General features: G+C 42.2%; 1 protein-coding gene across 1 annotated transcript in view; it reads right to left on the reverse strand.

The window, feature by feature from the left end:
- The window catches only part of myo3b (myosin IIIB), a gene marked incomplete at its 3' end in the record, with an annotated part of 495,246 nt that overhangs the window by 459,179 nt on the left and 9,558 nt on the right, over positions 1-26,509 (reverse strand). Inside the window, 3 exon segments of the mRNA XM_084314352.1 lie at positions 21,430-21,575; positions 25,086-25,162; positions 26,463-26,476. Of these exon segments, the coding sequence (XP_084170478.1) occupies positions 21,430-21,575; positions 25,086-25,162; positions 26,463-26,476 (237 nt within the window).

The following is a 26,509-nucleotide window of genomic DNA, read 5'->3' on the forward strand; positions in this document are numbered from 1 at the left end:
TTAGAAGACACTTTGTCAACGAGACATATTTTGCACTACATGTATTTCTACACCAACCTGGCAGCTTTAGTGAAGAGATTCATCTACTGTACATGTATTTCTACACTAACCTGGCAGCTTTAGTGAAGAGATTCATCTACTGTACATGTATTTCTACACTAACCTGGCAGCTTTAGTGAAGAGATTCATCTACTGTACATGTATTTCTACACTAACCTGGCAGCTTTAGTGAAGAGATTCATCTACATGTATTTCTACACTAACCTGGCAGCTTTAGTGAAGAGATTCATCTACTGTACATGTATTTCTACACTAACCTGGCAGCTTTAGTGAAGAGATTCATCTACTGTACATGTATTTCTACACTAACCTGGCAGCTCAGTGAAGAGATTCATCTACTGTACATGTATTTCTACACTAACCTGGCAGCTCAGTGAAGAGATTCATCTACATGTTGTTCTACACTAACCTGGTAGCTCAGTGAAGAGATTCATCTACATGTTGTTCTACACTAACCTGGTAGCTCAGTGAAGAGATTCATCTACATGTATTTCTACACTAACCTGGCAACTCAGTGAAGAGATTCATCTACTGTACATGTATTTCTTCTACACTTACACTAACCTGGCAGCTCAGTGAAGAGATTCATCTACTGTACATGTATTTCTTCTACACTAACCTGGCAGCTCAGTGAAGAGATCCATCTATGCTTATAGTCACCAGGGGCTTGGACCAGCGTGGACCAGCCTACTGGATGAGCCTTCTAGGAGGAGTCTATCGGAGGAGCCTATCAGAGAACCTTTGCCAAAGGTCACTGAGGAGACCACCAGCCAGTAGAAGAGACCACGAGGAGGACGGAGGACACCAACACCAACAAACTGAACAAGCTGGTGAGGAAAGCTAGCTCCGTGGTGGGAGTCGAGCTGGTCACACTAGAGGTGGTGGCAGAGAGGAGGATGAGCAGGAAGCTGGGCCGCTATCCTGGAGAATCCCTCCCACCCCCACCCCCCACACCCCCTCTATGAGGAGAAGATGAAGAGCATGTTCAGCCAAAGACTTATACCCCCCCCAGACACTCCACTAACCGCCTCGGCCAGTCCTTCATGCCGGCGACCATCAGGCTCCACAGTGGTGGGCAGGGGCTGCTGCCAGCAGCTGGAGAACTAGAGAACTACTAAGAACGTCTGAGCACTAAGTGTGTCTGACTCTTAACCACCAAAACCTGCACGGACTACAACGTATATCATGCCAGTTAGGGTACCTTGTGTATTCTGCACCTTGTGTATACTGTTTACTTTTACTCTTACTATATATTCTGATACTGTTTACTCGTACTCTTACTATATATATATTCAGATTCAAAATATTAATTTTGCCTATATTTATTGAGAGTAACGTATAATATAACTATAATGGGGTGACTGACTAGTAGTTATACAGTATGACCACTACCTCCTCTGCTCAGATGCTCCAGTAAGGACTTATAAATGAACCAAGAGTTGCAGCCGTCAACATAAAGTTCTTCTAATTCCAATTTTCTGCTTGTTACTAGCATTATTATTATTATTATTATTATTATTATTATTATTATTATTATTATTATTATTATTATTATTATTATTATTATTATTATTATTATTATTATTATTATTATTATTATCATTATATTATTATTATTATTATTCCCATTATATTATTAGTATAGACACACAGTAATAATAATAATAATAATAATAATAATAATAATAATAATAATAATAATAATAATAATAATAATAATAATAATAATAATAATAATAATAATAATAATAATAATAATAATAATAATAATAATAATAATAATAATAATAATAATAATAATAATAATAATAATAATAATAATAATAATAATAATAATAATAATAATAATAATAATAATAATAATAATAATAATAATAATAATAATAATAATAATAATACCAATAATAATAATAATAATAATAATAATAATAATAATAATAATAATAATAATAATAATAATAATAATAATAATAATAATAATAATAATAATAATTCATAATTATTAGGGATGTCCGATATTATCGGCCTACCGATATTATCGGCCAATATTGGCATTAAAATGTAATATCGGAAATTATCGGTATCGGTTTTAAAAAAAATATATATATTTATTTATTTATTTACCCAGGCAAGCAAGTAAGAACAAATTCAGATTTTATTTATTGTCAAAAGTATGCATAATGTTGTGTTAATTCCACAACAAGAGATATGTAATGTTAATTACCTGAAATTATTCCGTTTTTTGGGGGGGGGAAACCCTGCATATATCGGTATATTGGTAAAAAAAAAACAATATCGAACATCCCTAACAATTATTATAATAACTCACATTCTTACCGGAGAGCTTCCCAGTTCCACCAGTCCTTCACCACTGAGCGGCTCCACTGTAGGAGCAGTAGGGGGTTAAGTGCCTTGCTCAACAACATTATTTGTTAAGGAAGAGCAGAGCCATCGTTCATTAAATTTGACTTCCGTGACCCATATTTTGACAATACCGGCAACCTTTGGGGTCACGAGCGCCAGGTCTCTGACCTTTAGGGCTTTAGGTCTCGAGGGGGACAGCAGGAGGGGGGATCCACTGTGATGTCAGTGTCGTTCTGCATCGCTGCCGTCCGGGAAATACATTAACGTGTCCGACTGTAGAATATCAGGAGGAGGAGAAGCATAATATATGTTTTAGTGCCTATAAGGGTTTCATAAAGCATATACCACCCAAGGACAACACATTAATGAGCCCTTTTATGAATGGCTTGTGATATATTAAACTGGAAGAATAATATATTAAACTGGAAGAATAATATATTAAACTGGAAGAATATATATTAAACTGGAAGAATAATATATTAAACTGGAAGAATAATATATTAAACTGGAAGAATAATATATTAAACTGGGAGAATAAAATATTAAACTGGAATAATAATATATTAAACTGGAAGAATAATATATTAAACTGGAAGAATAATATATTAAACTGGAAGAATATATATTAAACTGGAAGAATAATATATTAAACTGGAAGAATAATATATTAAACTGGAAAAATAATATATTAAACTGGGAGAATAAAATATTAAACTGGAATAATAATATATTAAACTGGAATAATAATATATTAAACTGGAAGAATAATATATTAAACTGGAAGAATAATATATTAAACTGGCAGAATAATATATTAAACTGGGAGAATAATATATTAAACTGGACGAATAATATATTAAACTGGAAGAATAATATATTAAACTGGAAGAATAATATATTAAACTGGAAGAATAATATATTAAACTGGAAGAATAATATATTAAACTGGCAGAATAATATATTAAACTGGGAGAATAATATATTAAACTGGAAGAATAATATATTAAACTGGAAGAATAATATATTAAACTGGAAGAATATATATTAAACTGGAAGAATAATATATTAAACTGGAAGAATAATATATTAAACTGGAAGAATAATATATTAAACTGGGAGAATAATATATTAAACTGGAATAATAATATATTAAACTGGAAGAATAATATATTAAACTGGAAGAATAATATATTAAACTGGAAGAATATATATTAAACTGGAAGAATAATATATTAAACTGGGGGAATATATATTAAACTGATAGAATAATATATTAAACTGGAAGAATAATATATTAAACTGGGAGAATATATATTAAACTGATAGAATAATATATTAAACTGGAAGAATATATATTAAACTGGGAGAATATATATTAAACTGAAAGAACACTGGGGTGATGGGACACATTATCGACAGAAAGGTCAGGAAAAATAAAACCGAAAACACCCGCACCAAGTCCTGGCACCACATCACCCCCACCCTCATCCACCTCCACTGGCTTCCAGTCAAGTCCTGCATCAATTTCAAGATCCTCCTCATCACCTACAAAGCCCTTCACTCCCTTGCCCCCCGGTACCTAACGGACCTCCTCCATCCACCTCCCGCCCCGGAGGCTGCGGTCCTCTGACTCCGGTCTCCTCTCCATCCCCACCACCAACATGCGGACTGTTGGTCCCAGAGCCTTCTCTGTGGCCGCACCCACCCTCTGGAACTCACTCCCTCCAAACATCCGTAGTGCTACATCCCTGCACTCCTTCAAATCCCAACTCAAAACCCACCTTTTCACCAAATTTGTAAATGACTCTGCTGATTTCCCCTTTTTTCTTTCGTTTTCTTTCTTTCTTTCCTTTTGATTAATATTTTGTTGTTACGTTGTTCCCTTTCCCCCTCCCTTAGCTGTTAAGCGCCTTGGGTCTCCTGAAAGGCGCTATATAAATTTAAGATATTATTATTATTATTATTTAACACCTACAGAATGTAGACCTATACCTACCTCATATACCATAGTCTACCCACACAACTCAGTACTGTATACCTCATACCTGTATGTCATGTATGTCAGAAATGTCATGATATATATCTGTATGTTGTAGAACTGTCTTAAATACTTCGAAGCTTCGTTCGATGGGCATGGGATTCGAATATGAAAATAAAATTTGATTATAAAAAAAATATATATATGATTATTTTCTTTTTTTTTGCTAAATCAACTCTGCCTCTCTTTGTTAACTACAACAAGCAATTCTGTTTGTTATTTAAGATCAGGGCCCTGTTTCTTGTACCTGGATAACTGAGTTAGCCGGATAACTTTAACTGGATAACTGAGTTAGCCGGACTTTCCGGTTCCATGTACGTGGATTTTCCAAATCACCATGACAACAGATCCAAAAGTTTGAGCCTGGTCGAAAGCAGAGTTCAAGTTCAAGTTAGCCGGATCACGCAGAGCCACGCCCCCGCAAAGAAAGTGACAGCTCGTTTCCTGAAACTATTCCCACAGTCTACGATCTGCATTATACCATTCTGAATTACGTTTTTGTGCTCCATTCTTCCAGAGGGGGCTTTTGAAATGTAAAATAGACCCAAAATGCTGATACTAAATTCACTTTGTCCTAAATAATGCACGTTATATATACCGTGGCGACGGTGGCGCTCGCTCGTGCGATGTACACATTATGTGGTTATTTTAATTGTAACTGGGATTAAGATGTCTGATGAGATGCGCTGTTTGACGGATTTGAGAAATTGAATGAGCCGTTGACGTCACATTAATGAATGAGGATAAAGAGATAAACTTCATTCAAAACAAAGGATATTCTAAACACGGGTCTCTCGTTCATTAATGTATAAACAATGAATTTATCCCATCTGGCACAGTGGTGCAGCGGTAGTGCTCAAGCCTGCCAACCCAGCGACCGGGGTTCAAAACCTGGTGTTTCCAATATGATTTTTTTGAATATAATATTAATGATTATACGCCAAAGTAGCCTGGTTTTAAGTTAAAATATTATAAATCTACATGCATTGAGGATGTCATTCTTTATATAGCTCTCAACGTGCACCAAATTGAATTATTCCTATATTGCAAAAAGAAGGAGACGACCAGGGTTTCGAACCCCGGTCGTCTGTGTGAAAGTCAAAAGAACAACCCGTTAGACCACATTGGAGATAAGTTAAAGATTGACTATACATCAATCAATGGGTAAGAGAGCCGTATCGTAATTCTGTATAACAGTTAACTAATTATTTTCGCTAGCAAGATCTCATTTGATTATTCAATCCAGCAGGCAAGTTTAAAGAAATATAATCTGATTGATTGAGGTAATGAGGGACTTAAAATTAGCCTATAGATAACGCATTTAACTTGTCGGCGAGGCGATTGAGCCGTATTGCAATCTGTCAATAAAGTCTTAAATCAATTAATCAATCAATGCCGTTAGAGAATCAGGATCTCTGCCATCGATACGTGCTGGCTTTTCACCTAAAGTGGCCGCGCGCATTTAGCCTGAGTCGCAAGTCTGGCTTGAGTTAACGAGACTGAATCCACCTTCGTGGAACAGGAAAATCCCGGCTTCAAACATCGGGTTAACTGAAGCTGGATAATGACATCTTGATCGACTTAGTTGAACCACGTACAAGAAACAGGGCCCAGGTCGGACGCGGCACTGACAGATTTGTGTTCATTGTGCTGCTTTTATAAAGCCTCAAATGACGGCTTACAATATTTCATGAAAGCAAAGTGTTTCGTTTGTCGAAGATTTAAAAAGGTTTAAAGTTTACAGCACTGACAAAGTTGAACAAAGTGCTGTACAAGTTCTCACAACATATAAAAAAAAAAAAAAAAAAATGAAGCTTCGAATCTCGGCCCCGAAGCTTCGAATTCCAAAAAAATAATCGAAGGTCAGCCCTAGTATGTTGCGTATGTCATAAATGTCATTATGAATTGAAAATGGGGGACCCTGATGTAAACAAGACGAAAGTCTTTGGTCTGCATCCCCTTAACAATTGTGTGTATTGAGCCGTACTGTATTGTACCCATTCTGCAATCTGTTAATAAAGTTTTCAATACATTTTCAATCAGTATGATAGCATGTACAAAACGCCAGTATGACTTACTTACTACCATAGTGTCTTTATACCTGTATCACTGTACATATTATACTACAACTCTGTACATACATCTGATTAGCACCATTACTCAGTTGTACTCATTTATATATTTTATATCCAGTTTAATCACCTGTACATTGTATATTACTGTTGCACTTTACTGTTACATTTGCACTCTAGTTGGATGCCAAACTTATTTCCGTTGTACTGTACTTATGCTGCATGATGACAATACATTTTAATCGAATCTAATCGAATCTATATATATATATACACAGTATCTAGAATTTCTCTGCTTGTGTTTCACTAGCCACGTGCCAATTCTCTCCCAGATAAAAAAAAAAGTTGATGCATTTCTCTATTTAGGAGTAGAAATCATTTGACAAGAGAGGGAATTCAGAATTCGACTGCCTCACTGCATCGATGGCACAAAATATATTTGAGATAAATGACATGTTAACAGAATCATTTCACGGTTGATCACACTCGCGCGGGTTGATTTACACCGGCGCTCCGCCCCGGCCGTAGGTCCCGATTCACACGATTTATGGACCAGGGCCAAATATCTATTTTGATTTTGAGAGAGACTCAATAACAGGCAGTTTACCGCACGTGTCTAATTCTGTTTCACGTTCACGGTGGTATATATCCCTCGAGGAGAAACCTCCAAAGTCAAACCGTCTCGGGGAGAGAATTTACAGTATGTATTATTGTGACCTGTGTTCAGTCTTAAAGGGGCTGTAAGCGGTATTTTCTTTGTTAAAATAAGGGGTCTACTTGTTAAAATAATAGCTCTACATTCTGACAGACATCACTGATATATAGAGGTCAGTGGTCAGTAACATGGGTCTCCCAGTCCCTCCGCTCTGCACTAAACACAATATATGTTTTCTGGTATCCCTTCCCACTGTATCCAATCAGTAGAGAGAACGTTAGGTTATGACTATAACCAAGTTCTGTTAGTATAGCGACGCTCGGCGTCACTGTCTGCACTGTCCTCGCACATGTGCACACGCACTGAATAAAGACCACAATGTACCTTTAATCCCAATATTTGTCTGACCACTCCCCTATCAGCTTACCCATATAAGCAGGGGTGGGGCCACCCACTCGCCTCCTTCCCAAGCTTTCACCACAAGGCGAGATCAAGGGCTGCAGCGGCGTCGGACGCCGAGCGTCGCTATACTAACAGAACTTGGTTATAGTCATAACCTAACGTTCTGTATCGTATTAGCTCTCGCTCGGCGTCACTGTCTGCACAAGGGAGGCCGAGCGAGAGCCATCGGCCGACAAATACACCACGCTGAAAGCCCCCCACAACCATCAGAACAGGGAGGGCCGAGCCCCCCCGACCCACCCTAATGGAGGGCACCCCCCCTATTGGCGGCTTCACGGGAGGGCGACGGACCCGACCGTGCGAAGAGGCACTCAAGCAACTCAACGCACAGGGTGAGCAGACCGTGGCTTGACCCCACGACTACACACACGCACAACCCGCATGCCACCCGGGAACGAACGGAGGAAACAACCTCATTACTGCCCCCAGAATCACGGGGTCAAGGGCAAACCCAACCCTGTGGCAAGGCCGTAGCAGCGGAGCGCGAAGGAAGACCCAGACCCACCAAAGGGACTGGACCCCCTGGAACGGGGGCCCGGAGAAGTCCATGATGCCAGCATCAAGACCCCACCAGGTGGGCACTTAGTGACCCCGCCCCCCACATCGCCAGCGTATTCGGACAAAGGCCCCTCAGCCGAGCGGGCCCTGTCCCCCCAATAGTACACCGCCTGGCACACTGACCCTGCAGAACAGGCAGTCAGCATGGCCGTAAGCACACAAGGTTAACCAACGGAAGCAGGCAGCGCACCGGGGAAAAACCAGGCAACAGGCTGTTAACCCTAGCCTGGAGACTGCGGACGAGACAGGCGCCAGAGGGGACAGCTGAACACAGCCGCCCCGGCGGAAGGGGCGTATGCTGGCGTTGTTGCATGACCAAGCCTCCATTTAAACACCCCCACCCAGAGGGGTTGAGGCAGAGAAGGCTGACACGATTGGCAGACGTCATGAACGTGCAGGGGCACCCTCAACCGGTGAACCCGGGAGTTGACACTGCTCCAACACACCAGGGAATCAACCACCTTGTTGTTACCCAATGCGGTGGTTGTTCCTATAACCCCTCAAGAAAAAACTCCAAAACACACCTGCGGGTATACACCGGCTATACCGCAGTACAAGTGTTTCAGTTTTCAAAAAAGGGTTAACCCAGGCCTACGGGTCGACGAAACATTACTTCGGACTGGGCCTGGCGATACGGGAAGCACAGGGTCACCAGAGGAGGTCAAAGACCACCCCAACAGGCCCCTCTTCGCCATGCGTGAGAGAGGAGCGAAAAAGAAATGGAGAACCCGCCCCTAAGCACACCGTACTTGGTATTCCCAGGCGGTCTCCCAACCAAGTACTAACCAGGACCAACCTGTGAAGCGGCCGAGATCCGACGAGATCGAGCGTGTACAGGTTGGCATGGCCGTAAGCCATTACGACAGTGCTGAGTAAAAAATTTACCCAACCAGGGTCTCCATAGCGCTTAACCCTGTGACACCCGGACCGACCTGGCATTTTTCCCCCTGAAAAAAGCCCAAGTCCCTCAGGGTACCAGAACAGCAGATCTGCATCCCCGGCGGACAACAGGTTCAACTGATCCGGACCAGCGTGACCAGAACCAGTCCCGTGCCCTAACCACGCCGACATGCCTACTCCAGGAGAAAGGGCAGATATGCGTGTTGATCTTAACATGAAAAGAAGGCGCCACCCAGACGTTCGGGCGAACCGCGCCCGGTGGCCCACCCCCAGGGCGTGAGACCCCTCTACATATGTTCAGATCCATTCCGTCATCATCCCACAGACATGAACGAGAATCTGTCGATAACCAACCCAGGTCGTGGGATGTGGTCGTCGGAAGAGGAAAAACCTCCATCCCAGTTGCCCAGTTAACCTCAAGCAACCAAGGCGTGCCAGTCAGTCGCCTGTTTACAGCGAGCTAGCACTATGCGTGCGTCGGGACACACCCACATCAATGAACATGCTATTTAGACCTGTCATTGAATCCCCAAGGCGCCCAGGGGAACGACAAGAGGGGTGTGACACTTCCTAACTCCAACTCTTTTTTAATAGAAAAGAAGGAAGCACCAACAGCATGTATCCCAGTCTACACAGCCGGGGGTAAAAAATTTTCACATTTTTACATCCCACCACCCTCCCATAGGAAGGAGACGGGAATCCCCAGAGAGACTTCCCACGCGAGCTGTACAGATTGAAAAGAATATATTGCACCTTGAGCCATGTAAAAAATTGGTTTTAGGGCTCTCCGGGGAAGAGGCACTGAACCCATACACACTCAATAATAGAATTGAATCGAATACATACACAATAGAATAGGACACCTTCTAGAGGGTCCACTCACCTTGACAATCTGAGGAGGAGGCTCTGTACTCTGAAGGAGGCTCCCTCACATGGAAGGAGGAGTCCGAACTCACAGAAAGCCCGAATAGGCGCTTGGTGAGGAGGAGCCCTGACCACCCCCCGAAAACAGATCCATCACATGGACCTGAACAGCACACGGAACGTACTCTATGGCGGGGGAATTTCTGCGGTGCACACGCCCAATATTCCAGGCCGTGGGACCAGGAAACTCCCCCCCCCCCCCTCACCCCGTAACGTGCCGAACCGCAACGTGACAGGAACCTTGAAGGACAGGGGGTGTACCCCTGACCAACAGAAAAAAGGGGGAGAGGAAAGGTTACCAGTTCACCCCTTTACGACCCCACACCCATGATACGATGTAATGACAAAAAGAGAGTATGACACAGTCATAGTCAGCTCCATGAAGTGTTTGACAGCTTCACACAGCGCATGAGCTAACCTGCTATCTGATTTTTACTAAGGAAAAAACACAGAATAGAGAGGGCTCTCTAAGAGCCCCGGTCCAAACTTACACATGTGCTTCTGTGGCCAGTCCAACCCAGTTGTAGGTCACATGACACACACAACCCATCATCACCTACAAAAAATGGCAAAAACACTCTACAGAGGAACGCCGTTTTTCATAATGAGAGAATACATAATTCTCGATTAGTATCGGCCACAGGCCTTGCTAAGCACACACGAAAGCGACCAAACAATCTTTTCTTTTAGGAAAATAAAGTTTCTCCAGCAGTCTTAGCACAACCTCAGCAATCAAGCTAAGGGTTACATCGCATCCCTACCACACAAAGACACAATGTAGTGCAACAACATGTCTGATAGGAGGATGAAAAAGTCCCCAGGGAACCGGGGGGAAACACAATCCTCCTACTTTACCCTTAATACGGCCAGTTAAAACAGGAAAACCTGTTAATATGTGAACACACTGTTCATTGTCATCACAGGCTGAGAAAAGAATATTCTCTACTCATTTGTCACTAAGCATAGCTTCATAGGTTAGTTAACCCTTAGTTGTGAGTACACGGTACATATAAACACACATGATGTTTCTCACACAACAACCAGATCATTTTCACATCTGTAACAACAACCCGATTTGCACGGAGAAGCTAATTACCAGTGACAAGACAATTCACACAAAACTCGCGTCGTATCCTAAATGTATTGCAGCAACACACGTTTTTGGAAAACAGCGTTATTTACAAAACATGTAGAAGGTAAAGCCAGAAGACGTGTATAAGGTCTGGCCAAACCTTTGTCCTACCCGGAGCGTAGATCAACGAAGTGCAGTCTCAAGGCCCCGTAGAAAACACAGCCGTCCTGTGTTGTTCGATCTGGGCAGCGTCGCCGCTTCAACCCGTCGCTACGGTCCCCTTTGTTGACGCAGGCTTTGCCGTCCTGGCCCAGGGCAGGTTCGACGAACATCCTCTGTCAAAGATGACGTCGTAGTCAAGAGTGTTTAAAACATGTTATAATCAAAGCACGTTCAACAGAGTAGCATTAAGCTAACGGCCGCTCCAACCGTCGGTCGCTACTGCCCCTGCCCGCGAGACGCCGAGCGAACGGCGCACGCGACCAGAGGGGAGCTCGCGGCGGCGCGCGAGGAGCCGGAGCTACCCCGCGCTGGGCCTTGGCCGATAGCAGCAAGCTAATGTTTCCTAGTGATCACAGCAAGCTAGCGCCGCAGCTAACAGCTGACTGGCTAACAGTAGGCCCAACATATGTAGGCCACGCAGTGATCACAGCAGGCTAACGCCGCAGCTAACAGCTGACTGGCTAACCGTAAGCTAAGCAGCTATCACCTGAACTTGTACACAATGATATAACACTCACCCAGACAGGCCGCCGTTCTGAAACCCTCCTCACTTTTTAAGAGAAAAGAGAAACAAGATGTCAACACAGCTTTACAACGGTGATTTTACCAACACCCGACGGAGCCAGCACAATACCCAAACTGGCCTGTGTAGCTGACTTGAACATAGATCTTCCGCTATCGAACATCTATGCCCATATCTCTTCGTGAAGGAATACTCTCATTTGGATATGAAAGAAGGGGCTACACGGTGACAGAAGAGATATCCACTCGTCCAGAAAACACAGGGATCACCAGTGTTAATGGTCGCGGCCCACTAGTTAAAACTATAATGGGCTTCAGACCAAGGTCTTCTGTCGCCTAAGAGGCTGAACAAAGGACCCTAGCCTGGGGCCGGTTTTCATAAACATTGTCAATTAGCCCCCATAGCACTAACAGACAAGTGGAGCCTGCCAGCGAACATAACTCACCAAAACCAGGAACCCACCGCTTCTCACAACAGCGGCGCGTCCTACAGCCCAGCTGTGCCTTTACCGCAACCAGCACACAGCAAGGACTGCAGTTGGAAAAGCATGTAGCGGCGCGAACTCCCAATACGAAAACCGGTGGAGGATTTTTAGAATGATCATCATCTTCCAGACACTCCAGTACGAAGACAATATCGCCGTATTTTCTCGAAAATAGTGAGAGAGAAAATAAAGATATGATGTCAACGTATCCTTGCTTTCCAACTCTTCTCCTACCATCACATCACTTCAAGTGTGGGGATCTACCGAGGCGCTTCCTTGTGGTGAAAGCGAGAAGGAGGCGAGTGGGTGGTCCCACCCCTGCTTATATGGGTAAGCTGATAGGGGTGTGGTCAGACAAATATTGGGATTAAAGGTACATTGTGGTCTTTATTCAGTGCGTGTGCACGTGTGCGAGGACAGTGCAGACAGTGACGCCGAGCGAGAGCTAATACAATACAGAACTCTCTCTCTCTCTCTCCCGCATTTCACTGTATGCCCTGGTATGTATATGACAAATAAACCTCTTGATTTTCTCTCTCTCTCTCTCTCTCTCTCTCTCTCTCTCTCTCTCTCTCTCTCTCTCTCTCTCTCTCTCTCTCTCTCTCTCTCTCTCTCTCTCTCTCTCTCTCTCTCTCTCTCTCTCTCCCTCACACTCTCTCTCCCCTCCCTCTCCCTCTCTCCCTCTCTCTCCCTCCCTCCCTCCCTCCCTCCCTCCCTCCCTCCCTCCCTCTCTCTCAATTCAATTCAATTCAAATGGGCTTTATTGACATTAGGCGAGTTGTGGTTTATCAGCTTTGCGGAAGACGTTTCCGACTTCAAAGAGGGCAGGAGGGAAATGACTGAGTTCGTAACGCATAACCTCCTCCAATGACAGCTCTCCAGTTTGGGAGACAATAAGGAAACGTTGAAAAAGAAGTGCAGAATCAATGATTCGATCAGGAGCAACCTTGATAGACGATTTTTGTCCAAGGGTTATGGCTTTATCCTTTCTACTAAATGAAAATGTGAATGCCGGTTGTCCGATCATTTTGTGCATGATGTTGCGTCCAACAGAGTCATAATCATGCACGTTCACTCCATCCTCAGCGACAACACCTGTAACAACATTCCATAAAGAAGAGTCTGGAGAGAAAGGTGAACATATAGCAAGTTTTGAAGTGATCTTCTCCAGGTCAGCAGTATCCCTTTTCATCCTTGCCTCTGTTGAATCCTTGTGCTGTTCTGATGTTGTGTATGTCTGGTTTGAGAACTCCTGCATTGCGGTGTTATACTCTGATGTTATGCCCTTTGACATTGTCCAAAGGGATCTCTGATTGTCGGTCATTCCACTTCCATGTGTCATCCCTCCTGTAGTCTTCAATGACCTCATCAATGTTGTTTCGATTACAAGATCTGAGCTGAGGCCTGCCCATGATTGGCTGCTGCGACGGATAACATGAAAACCCTTTTCAAATTGTCTGAAGACATCTGGGTGGTTGATGTGAAGCTGACTCATCTCTTGGACATAAAAGTGTGCCGATTTCAAGTAATTGTAATGCCCAGCCGCAGCGAATATCGGCATGCATTCAGAAACAGCGCGTAGGTGCAAAAGCCAGGAACCTGTGCGATCTGCTGTTATCAGTGACCTAGCAACTTCTAACATGTGTTGGTAATTTAGCCACAACTGACTAGTTTTGGATCTAGCACACAGTTCCATCTTCCTTTTTCCCAGCTCTTCATTTATTGTAATGAGGGTCTCTGATGTGAACACTGTTTCCAATGGCATTTCACCCTTAACTATTGAGGTATACATTGCTTCAGACTGTTCAACCATTGCTGCAAATTCATGACTATCATCTACCATTTCTGATATTATCATGCGGTTAAGACATTTGTCAACCAGAAGATGGCCACGGAATGCTCTCTGAACTGATTTGCCTGTCATCATATGGGCTACTGAGTTCTCCCCATATACTACCCCTAGAATGTCCTTAAGTCCTGTACCGTCCATCAGTGTACCAATTGCTCCTAGCAAATTCATAAATGTGTGAAATCCTCCTAGGAGCAGGACAAAGGACTTGAGGTGACTGCACTGTGGTGAATCTAGGATTATCTCTGCTGCTTTCCAATATAGGGGTTGGTCAAATGTAACTACTGGGGTTGCCAGACCACAAAGAACTCCAGTGTTGACAGAATACATGTTTTGTCTCCGGAGTACATGTCTATCATTGGTAAGTATCTCACTGAAGACTGCCCTGGATGTTCATCTCCCTTATGAATAATGTGCATCATCCCCTGCCAACCAGGTGCAGGCTGTTTGAAATTGAACGATAACTCCCAAAGCAGATCAATCATCTTGTTACATTCTGCGAGTCTTGGAAGTTCTTTAAATGTGGTGTCTCTGCAAAAGTGTTTGGCAAAGTGATAATCTATTATCACAACTTTTGACCTCTGCACAAGATTCAGTTAATTAATTCTGAACCTTGGAATCCTTTGGTCTGTCTTCTGTCCTGGTGTCAAGGCAGCTATCATGCCCATCCCATGAAATGTCACTTTCCCATCAATTGTTAGAATATTATGATCTACATTGTCTGCAGCAAATAAGACGGTTGTGTTCAACACATCAATATCCTTACCAAGCATGTTTGGTGCAGTACAATTTGCAGCATTCATTTCAAACCTCTGCAGTTCAGAATAGGAAGAGCAGAATCCCATCTTATTCAGCATATCTACAATGAACCGAGACCGGTTTAAGTGGTGCATTTGCACTGCTAGGCCAATTTGCAAAGGGGCAAGGACAGCTCGTGGTCGGACTGCCTGTATGATTGCGTGGCCAATACTAGCAATTTTCTGCTCTGTCTCTTTACCGACAAACAAAGCTTTTAACAAGCTTTTAAGAAGCATTTTGTATGAAAGTATTCTGTACTTCTGTATGACAACTATTAAAGAAACTTGAAACTTAAAGAAACTTGAAACTTGTGGAGTGATTGTGGAATATAATCAAGGGCATTCTGTAGTTTTAGTGTCTCTGTAGTCGGGTACTCATTAACAGGTGGAACATTAGTCATTATGTCACTTTTTATGAGTTTTGCAGCTGTTTCAAGTAAGTGTCTCTTCTCAGACTCTTCATCACTGTTTTGTTTTGTGTTGTTATAGTAGGATCTGAGTATGTCTGATGTTTTCTCTCTTATTGTAACAATACAATCCAAGCCATCTCCTTCTGCAATAAATATGCTATTTGCATATCGTTGCATCAGCAATGTTTTTAGGTATTGATTACTATATGGGATGGAATCGGCCTTAGACAAATACTCTTGCATTTTACACCTAAGTGCAGAAACGGTCAGCTGTCCATCATCATTCGTTTCAAAGTAAGCACACATTTTTGAGAAGGCTTGTTCTTGGTCCTCATTCTTTGGCCTTCCAGACTTTCTCCGCTTTGGATTACAATCAGGCTGAAATTCCATGGGAACATCACGGTCACACCGGAAATGTGTGCTACAAGCATTATGATACACACAGTCTGCAGCATGTAGATCACTATTATAGTATTCAATTCTACCTTTGACTTTGAATGACCACTCATCATTTCGTTTATCACAGCTTTGCAATATAGACTTTGCAAAGTTGTCTGTTTTCACGTAACTGTAGTCGGCACGTCCTTCATGAACATTTGTGCCGCAGAAAAGGCAATCAGTTTGGCTATTGAATAGAGCTTCAGACTGCCTAGTACTAGTCCTTTTATTAGTGGTACTTGATTCACCGCTCTGTTTCCTCTGTAAATGTAAATCAATATCTCGGCTATGTATGTACATTTTGCGGCATTCTGAATGTACTTTCATGCCAGCAGTCACATGAACAGTGTCACCTCTTTTAACACTAGCTTTATTGATCCCATCAGCACCTTTCTGACGAATCTCAACAAAATCACTTCCATCTTCCAATTTACAAATGGGACAGATCTGGGCACTGAATTCACTCATCACTTTAGAAATCAGATAATGGTCAAAAAGAAGGATTCAACTATGCTAGCTTGAGAGCTGGAGAGTGCAAACACCTCTGGCAAAGACTAGGATGAAACTGGGGCTTAAATAACACTGCCAGGCCAGACACGCCCAGGCATGCCCAAACACAGGACTAGGTCAGAAAAGAAAGAAAGAAACTGATTCAGAAAAAGAAGGCTTCAACTATGGTAGTTTGGGAGCTGGAGAGTGCAAACACCTCTAACTATAACAACTATAATGGTCAAAAAGAAGGCGTCAACTATGCTAGCTTGAGAGCTGAGAGTGCAAACACCTCTGTCAAAGACTAGAATGAAACTGGGGCTTAAATAACACTGCCAGGTCAGACACGCCCAGGCATGCCCAAACACAGGACTAGGTCAGAAAAGAAAGAAAGAAACTGATTCAGAAAAAGAAGGCTTCAACGATGGTAGTTTGGGAGCTGGAGAGTGCAAACACCTCTAACTATAACAACTATAATGGTCAAAAAGAAGGCTTCAACTATGCTAGCTTGAGAGCTGGAGAGTGCAAACACCTTTTTTAGTAAGCTATTTGTATTTGTATAGTCATTTTAAGCTCCTGGGCGCCAGTTTGGACGCCATCTTGAAAATGATGCCTTTCCGGAAGGTGTATTTTCCTAGATTTTTAGTATGTTCACAAGCATGTCTAGAGGTACCAGAATCAAGTGAAAAATCATAGTTATATATTTTTTTCTATTGAGATATATAGCCATTTTAAGCTTGGTCTGCCGCCATTTTGGACGCCATCTTGAAAATTAAGCCTTTCTGGAAGGTGTATTTTCCTAGATTTTTAGTATGTTAGTGAACATGCCCAGAGGTACCAGAATCAGTTGAGAAATCCTTTGCACCATATTCTCAATTTGAGATATAGCCATTTTAATATCTCCACCGCCATCTGGGACGCCATCTTGGAAATGGCGGCTTTCGGGGGGGTCGATTTTGGTCGACTTTTAGTATGTTATTTAGCACGCCCAATACTATCGGAATCCATCGAAAAACCTTTTGTATACATTTTTTTTGGGTTAAGTGCTTTTTTTTCATAGATTGACTCGCCTACATGGGAAACATACGTTTACATTGCCAAAGCCAAACAAAACAAAACAATCAATCAGAGAAATCAAAAGAAATCAGTGCATTACAGAAGGAATTTCTTGTATGATTGACAGTCTTTATGGTGGTTGTATTCCGTTGGATGTCCTTTTCTTGTCACAGCAGCTCACAAATATTGCTGCTGTGTTTGCACATTGTTGTATTTCTCCCAGTAGGTATGGGAGTTTTGAGTTATTTTCCATGTTTTCAAAGTCTCTTTGGGTGTTTGCAATTTGTGGGAAGTATATGTCTCTGATGTCTTGGTATAGTGGGCAGGTTGTTAAGAAGTGTAGCTCGGTTTCCACCTCTTCTTGTGTGCAGTGGGTGCATAGTCTGTCTTCTCTTGGGAGCCAGGTCTCCCTATGGCGGCCTTTCTCGATGGCTAGGCTGTGCTCGCTGAGTCTGTACCTAGTCAAGGATCTTCTTAGTTTTGGGTCAGTCACAGTGCTCAGGTATTCTGCCACTGTGTACTCTCTGTTTAGGGCCAGATAGCATTTCAATTAGCTCTGGTTTTGGGTTGATTCTTTCCAATGTGTCAGATAGTTTTCTTTATGTTTTCTTATAATTTGGTTTAGTCCAGCGTGGTTTCTGTCTGGTGGCTCTGCTTGTGTTTGTGAGCAGAGTCCCAGAACCATCTGGCTGAGTGAGCATCTCTCAAGGGTCTCTCTGTAGGTGAGGGCTTTGTTGTGGAGTGTGTCTGGGTCACTTTCTTTTAGGTGATGGTATCATTTAAATGCTCCTTTTTGGATTTTGATGATTAGTGGGTATCTTCCTAGTTCTGCTCTGCATGCATTATTCGGTGTTTTCCGTTGGGTGCGGAGAATGGATTTGCAAAATTCTGCATGCATAGTCTCAATTGGGTGTTTGTCCCATTTGGTGAAGTCTTTGTTTGCAAGTGGGCCCCAGACTTCGCAACCATATAGGGAAATGGGTTCTATGACAGAGTCTAATATTTTTAGCCAGATTTTGATTGGAATGTCTAACTTGATGTTCCTTTTGATGGCATAAAAAGCCCTTCTTGCTTTGTCTCTCAGGTCGTTCACAGCTTGGTTGAAGTTCCCTGTAGCACTGATGCTTACAGTAGGCCGAGAGAGGTGTCGTTTTTGGTGTGTTCTAGGGAAATTGTGTCTAGGAGGAATTTGTGTTTGTGTTGTTGTAGGCTGGGCCTTTTTTGGAATATCATAACTTTAGTTTTGGTTAGGTTTCCTGTCAGTGCCCATGTCTGGGAGAATTTGTGCAGAAGATCACACGTGGTGGTGGGGCTGATCTCTCTCTCTCTCTCTCTCTCTCTCTCTCTCTCTCTCTCTCTCTCTCTCTCTCTCTCTCTCTCTCTCTCTCTCTCTCTCTCTCTCCCTCTCTCCCTCTCTCCCTCTCTCCCTCTCTCCCTCTCTCCCTCCCTCTCTCCCTCCTTCTCTCTCGGCAGGGAGGAGATAATAATAGTGACGGCAGGCAGGCTGGCAACAGCCTCATCTCAATGTGAATGGAGCTAATCACCAATGTCCCGATACGACGAGGGGGGGGGGGGGGGGGGGGTCAGACGCTCGTGCCACGGAAAAAAACCTTCTCAAAACAATCACCACCAGGCCCCGGAGATGTGTCCACATCCAAGTAGAGATCTTCCAGATTTAATAACAGCGGTCGTTTCGGGGGCCAAACACCCACTCTGGCTCCTCTCGTCGATAAAGAGATTCCACGGGTTGATTGTCGAGCAAAGATTTAAATTAAAAACGACGATGTCGTCGGGGAACGTGTTCATAAATATGCATTAAAGCACAAAGGTTCCTGGTTCAGTGCGTTTTCATATTCCCCGCCGTCGGGACTGGATGTACAGTTATATGTACAGTATGTCAACCTCTGTAAACAGGGACACTGACGAGGAGGCCTTCTGTCACCTGCTGCAGGGATCATCTGATCCCAGGTCAGTTTGTCAACCTCTGTGAACAGGGACACTGGCGAGGAGGCCTTCTGTCACCTGCTGCAGGCAGTGTGCGATCCATAGCATAATCTTTGGGTGAGCCGCGTCGGGGGGGGGGGGGGGGGGGGGGTGCGCGGCGCGCCTCTCAGCGAAAAAAAACTCAGAGCGTGTTTTTATAGTCACATATTTGTCATGTGTAGGTGGGTTTTCCAGCAAACTCACCACTCTCGCTGCCGTTGAATTGTAAGGGCTGCTACCACATAGTAGTACTTGGTGGCATCCGCGGTAATATTCCTGAGAGCGAATTGGGCTTCGGCTTGCGCGAACCAAGCGTTGGCACTCTGCGCAGCTTGAGTGAAACTGCGTTCAAAGTTCTGCGATCTGCGTTCTGTTGTTCAGTTGACATGTTCGATATAATCTCCTAAATACGTCCAAGGGTCACAAATGTAGGAATGCAGTAATGATAGCGTAGACGGAGTCGTGTTCCGATGCAAAAACGCTAGTTTATTACGCACTCTACTGCCGCACAAACACTGTCTCTCTTTAACTACGTCATCCCCCGCTAAGGGTCATGGGAGATGTAGTAAACACCACAAAAGGCTAGAATGCCGTGAATTATGTCCCAGTAAGTAGCCACTACACGCAAATCATTAATCATACATCCAAAATAGCATACGTTTATTATTATACACGATGATGATACAGCTCCCAGGGGAGCTTTAGAGACCCCCAGGGGAGCTGATGTCTGATCTAGGGGAGCTATAGCTCACCGGGCTCCCCTCGTGGATCGCACCCTGGCTGCAGGGATCATCTGATCCCAGGTCAGTTTGTCAACCTCATGTAAACAGCATATCCGAGGACTTGACATGGACCACACACATTGACAGTGTAGTGAAGAAGGCACGGCAACGCCTCTACTTCATTAGGCGCCTAAGGAAGTTCAAAGTGAGTCAGAAAATCCTTAAGAACTTCTACTCATGTACAATAGAGAGCATCCTGACTGGTAAACATCACCTCCTGGTTTGGGAATAGCACCGCACACGACCGCAGCAGACTACAGAGAGTGGCACGTTCAGCCGAACGCACAATTGGAGGGGGGCTTCCCACTCTCCAGAACATTTACAACAAGCGTTGCAGGGCCAAGGCTAAGAGAATAAGTCACCCAAACAACTGCCTCTTTGAACTGCTGCGGTCAGGCAAACGCTAACGGAGCCTCATGGCCAGTACAGAGATCTCAGAAGGAGCTTCTATCCCCCCAGGCCATCAGGATGCTCAATGACTCCATGTAACAACCCATCATCTACACACACTGCACACATCCACATGCACACACTCACTTTTAAACAAACACTCACCGTAACACTCACTTTAGACACGTTAACACTACATTATATTTAACTATTATTAAAGAGATTTGCACTACATTCATACCTCATTTGCAATTTCACCTTACCTCAAAGTTTTGTACCTCATTTTCTGCATTGTACCTCACTGTTTACTCATTTTTACTCACTGTACTTAGACAATACCTAGGTTGTACTTTAGATTGTATATTGTACTGTATATTGTATATATGTATATTGTATATTCCTCTTTACTTACTTTTTTTAAACTTATTTTTTACTTACTTTCTTACTTACTTTTTTTTACTGTATGAAGCACATTATCAGGGGCTCATACAGAAGCAAGCATTTCACCGTAAAGTATGTGTATTTTATTGTGATAATTAATAAACAAACTTGAACTTGAACTTGACATTTACATTTTACTTTAGGTATACCTTCCTGGACATTTACATTTTAATGTATATCACTGTATATTTTCAGACTGTATATTTTAGAATTTTTGAATGTATATAGATACTGTATTTTAGAATGATCTCTGACTGTGTATTTAAATTTGTATTCTTGTTCTTATTCCTATTCTTATTCTTTGACTAAATAAATGTTTATTGTGAGCTATCTGTGGTGCTGAATTTCCCTCGGGATCAATAAAGTACTTCTATTCTATTCTATTTGTTTGTTTGTGTGTGTGTGTGTGTATGGGGGTCCTCCTCCAGTTGTGTGCCAGGGGCGCCCCCTAGTGTCTCACCGTGGGATCTTGAAGAGGGCTTTGACGGGGTGCATCTCAGACAGAGGGGGGTCCCCGTCGGCCAACTCGATGGCGGTGATGCCCAGCGACCACACGTCACAGCGGGAGTCGTAGGAGTAATCATACTGCTGCTCACAGGCAATGACCTGTATGACACACGAGGAAGTATAGGAGGTTAGTGTTTGTAAGGCAACCTTTTTTTTATTGTATTTATTCTTCAGTTCAGTTCAGTAATTTTTTTATTTCGGGTTTTGGACACATAACAACGGTCATTCCATAAATCTGCAAAGTTTTACCAGCTGCTATTGCAGCATTGTCCAATTGTCCGAAAAGGGCTAGGGAGAAGCACTAGGCTTGTCGGGCCCTACCCCTGAAGACTTTCTTTCTTTTATACATAGTACATACATATAGTACACATTACAGTACATACATATAGTACACATTACAGTATAGTATACCTTTGCTTAAAACTATAATTTTTGTAATGTACTTTTTCTCCCATTTTCTATTTTTCTCCCATCCCAATTTCGTATTGTCCAATTTTACCCTCCCCTGTCTCGAACTCTGTTAGGCCATGCCTCCCACAGGTTGGCTGCAATTTTATTTCTTATTTTTGTCATATTTTCTGTGTGGAGTTCTCTCTCCTGATTGGATAAAGTGGGAACGGGAATTATTTTGTGTTTACTGCAGAGTGGAGGGACTGGGAGACCTATGTTTATTGTTTATTTTTTGTTTATATTTGACTTATTTTACTAGTACTAGTTCTGTGCCATTGGCCACTACAAAAAGCTGGCCACATTTTTTTTAATTATTATTATGACTCTTATATAATGCTGTATAATGACAATAAATTTGAATCTAATCTAATCCAATCTAACAATGAAACGATTATTTTCTGCTCATAATACTGCTCTCTTCACTTTTTTTTTTTTTTACGAATATCTTTTCAAAATAAAACCCGGTAGAACTGACTGTCATCAAGTCATTTGACCGATGGGCCGGCGGGTCGGCCGCCACGAGCCTCTCCGTGTCACCGTGGTTACTGACACGCTACCGTCACCATGGTTACTGACACGCGACATTTCACAGCTGAGTATATTCTAATAATTGTCCGTGAGGTGTCCCTCCCACCGACCCAATCACAGGGCCTCGTTTCTGCCAGCGGTGGGCTGGGGGGTGGGATGGGGGATTTGGGCTGGGTGGGGGGGGTGGTCTGGAGGGGGGGGCACACAGACTCCCAGCTATTAACCTTGAGGCGACCTCTGGAGCAGAGAGCACGGAGGGTAATGCACAATGACACACAGCAAGAAAAACATCTCTCTCTCTCTCTCTCTCTTTCTCTCTCTCTCTCTCTCTCTCTCTCTCTCTCTCTCTCTCTCTCTCTCTCTCTCTCTCTCTCCTTCAACCCTGTCCTCTCTCTCTCTCCTTCAACCCCCTTCTCTCTCTCTCTCTCTCCTTCAACCCCCTTCTCTCTCTCTCTCCTTCAACCCCCTTCTCTCTCTCTCTCTCTCCTTCAACCCCCTTCTCTCTCTCTCTCTCTCCTTCAACCCCCTCCTCTCTCTCTCCTTCAACCCCCCCCTCTCTCTGTCATGTCTAACCTCTTTCATCACCCCTTTTGTTTTACATGGTTGTTTGAATGGGTGGAGTTTGTTGCACCACTCAGTGTTTTCCTTTACTTTCACCCAGCTGTGGCGGACGGACCCCCAGAGCGAGAACATCACCACCACCCCCCAAGCTGCTGTAGAGGCTGGAAGGTGATGTGATATTTTGGGCATATCGCCCCGCCGGATATCGGCGCACAGCTGAATAAAATAATATGCAATGACACAAATTGTACTTTACCTGCACTTGTCTTACCCTGCCTACTTGTATACACTTCCTATCAAATTCATGTGTGTTGGTTCTATGCACATTTTATCTCACTGCACACTTTTTACTTTTTACTGATGCACTGCTCTGTTGTAGCTATGTTAAATACCCTGTTGTATGTCCGTTCTATTTTTTTTTTTTTTACTTTGACCAGTCAGCTGGTTCTTTTCGCGTTTATCGCTTTTTCTTGGTCAAGTATGACCGACAGACACAGGTTGAATGGGGGTATAGATGGGGGGAAAGACACTCTGAGAAAGTACGGCTTGTCCGGGAGTCGAACTCGCTACCCCAGATCCGTGACGCGCACGGTTGTCCCCGACGCCGAAATAGCGTTCGAGGTACGCGGTGAGCTACTGGAGCTCCCCTGTCCGTTCTATTTTATAATTGTTTTGCCTATTTTTAAACTGAATCAAACCGCACTGTAATTTTTTTTTATTTTACTCTGTCTATTCTATTTTTATTATTTGTATTACTGAATGAAACTGTAAACAGAGAGGCCTATTGGGATGCTAGATCCTAATGTGAAACAGTGATTTACCTTACCTGTATGTATTGAGCTGTACTGTAACCATTCTGCAATCTGTTAATAAAGTTTTCATTCATTCATTCATTCACCTTGCTACCTCTCTATCTTTTTTATGCTCACTTAGGCCTGTATCTTTCACTGTTGTGAAGCACTTTGAACTGCAACTTCTGTATGAAAAGTGCTATACAAATAAAGTTATTATTATTATTATTATTATTATTATTATTATTATTATTATTATTATTATTATTATTATTATTATTATTATTATTATTATTATTATTAATGAACAAAGAATTATAATCTAACTAAATGTTTCCGTCATGAAGCACAAACAGTCATAGAGGCCGGTGCTAAGACTGGTGCTTTAAATCATAATCAAATATATATTAACAGGTTTAGCGCTATACAACCTGCACCAGAGCCCAAACTGAGTATATGGAACAAAACACCTACAAAACGGTTACAGATGAAATACCATCGCTGCGTTTTACATTTAGTCATTTAGCTGAACGCCTTTATCCAAAGTGACTCACAAGTTCTGTACGACAAGTCAGCAGGAAGGGTACAACTCTTCCCACCTTTTTCGCCATAAAAAAAATCCTTGAGCTAGTTTTGTGTTGTAGTATTATGTCCGTCTGTTCATATATTTTTTCTGTTTTCTTATTGTTTCCTGTCTTTCTTGTATTTTTTCCCCGGGCTGCGCCCCGGACTGATGTGACTATTGGTTGAGGCGCGCAATATAAATAAATGTATCATATATCATATCATATCTTACAGCTGAGTAACAATGATCATTGTCAATGATCAACAGTGCTGAAACGTGGGCGCTGCAGTCTTGAGTGCATAGTAGTAAAGAAGACATATTAGCGTAGTAGATAGTAATATAGGCATGGAAGATTATTTAGTGGAAAAGTGCATGATAGTAGAAGGCAGTAAGAAGGTTAGTATTTATTTATGTATTTATGTATTTTTCTTTCATTTCAGATATTGATTGATCACTGCATTGGCGAAGGGGTTGAGTAGCGGGTTGAGTAGCAGGTTGAGTAGCAGGTTGAGTAGCAGGTTGAGTAGCATGTCCAAAGCAGTAAATGTCCAAGACGAAAGTCTTTCTCCGGTCTGCATCCTCTTAACAATTGTGTGTATTGAGTCGTACTGTATCGTACCCATTCTGCAATCTGTTAATAAAGTTTTCAATCAATCAATCAATCAAACAGGTTGAGTAGCAGGTTTCTAAGCGGGGCGTGACAGCAAGACTGACCTCGGGCGCCATCCAGAAGGGAGTGCCCACGGACGTGTTCCTCCGCAAGCGGGCGCTAGTCAGCTGAGCCGAGACACCTGGAGAGAAGTCGGGAAAAAGATATTCAGGCGAGGCTACCGGCAGGGCTGTGTGTACGCACCTGTTACATTGGTTTGTGTGTTATGTATTGTATGTTGATCGTGTTATGGGTTACGTGTGGAGAATTTCCAAAACGTTCCAAACGGATTATCCACCGTTTGAAAGATGACAGAAAAATAACTGCTGACATGATGTGAAACTCACTACTGAATATTATAGAATAGAATAGAATAGAATAGAAGTACTTTATTAAGGCGAGACACTGCAGGTGAATAGTCAAATATACTTTTTTTGTTGATTTTGAGATTTTGTTATATTTTGCTTCCTAAACATGTCTTCTATGAAACTAGTGACAATAAAATGTCAATAACACACATTTAGTTGTTTATTTTACATCATTTTGCCTTATTGCATCCATAAATGTGCACATATTTAATGGGGAAGTGCCTCATTTGCATATATAAACATACATTTCAGAAAACTTGCAATATATTTTTTCTTAGTTTATATGTACATAACAAATTGGGAAAGTTTCATAGTGATATCTATTCAAATATTGTTTGCCTATTAGGGGGTACTACACTGTACTACACTGTGTGTAGCCTGTGTGTAGTTCTGTTCAGTTCAATAACATCATTATTATTATTATTCAGTTATCAGGCATGTGTTTAGGTTGTCTATTACTAATGGTTTGATTAGGTATTGTGTTTGTAAATATCTGTTTAAAAAAAAAGTATGGCATTTTACAATACAGAACTTTGAAGGCATTTTCCCAAAAATGAGTTTTAAGAGTTTTTCCTCATACTCTGAGCCAGAAATCTCCACTTCAGTAGCACTCACATACACCAAACCTTCCAGTTCTATTCATATCTATGTTCTGAAGGTATTTACAGAAGGGTTTGTTGATATCGCATTCATACCCTGATTTATATCACATTTTATTCCTAAAAACATGGCGAAATATGGAATTTTACCATAAAAATGGACTGAATGGAGTATTTTCTGATTTATGGAGTGATAAAAAGAGATATCCAAAATCCCCTCTGTAATAACCTTTGGCTCTAATATGTCAACAAAATGAAACTATAATTTTGAAAATGGCTTTATCCAATGTTCAGATTTCTGTCCTGGAATTATATGCAAATTAGTGCATATTTAAGTAGATAATGCCTCATTTGCATATTTAAACATACAATTTCAGAAAACTTGTAATACAAAAAAGTCTTGTCTTAATATAAGTAATCAACTGGGGAAGTTTCATTGTGATATCTATTAGTTAATTTTTTTTACCCTATTCACCTGCAGTGTCTCCCCTTAATTAAGGCAAATTTATCACCACAGATCGC

Source organism: Notolepis coatsorum, assembly GCF_963971535.1.
Source record: "Notolepis coatsorum genome assembly, chromosome: 5".
NCBI classification, from domain to species: Eukaryota; Metazoa; Chordata; class Actinopteri; order Aulopiformes; family Paralepididae; genus Notolepis; species Notolepis coatsorum.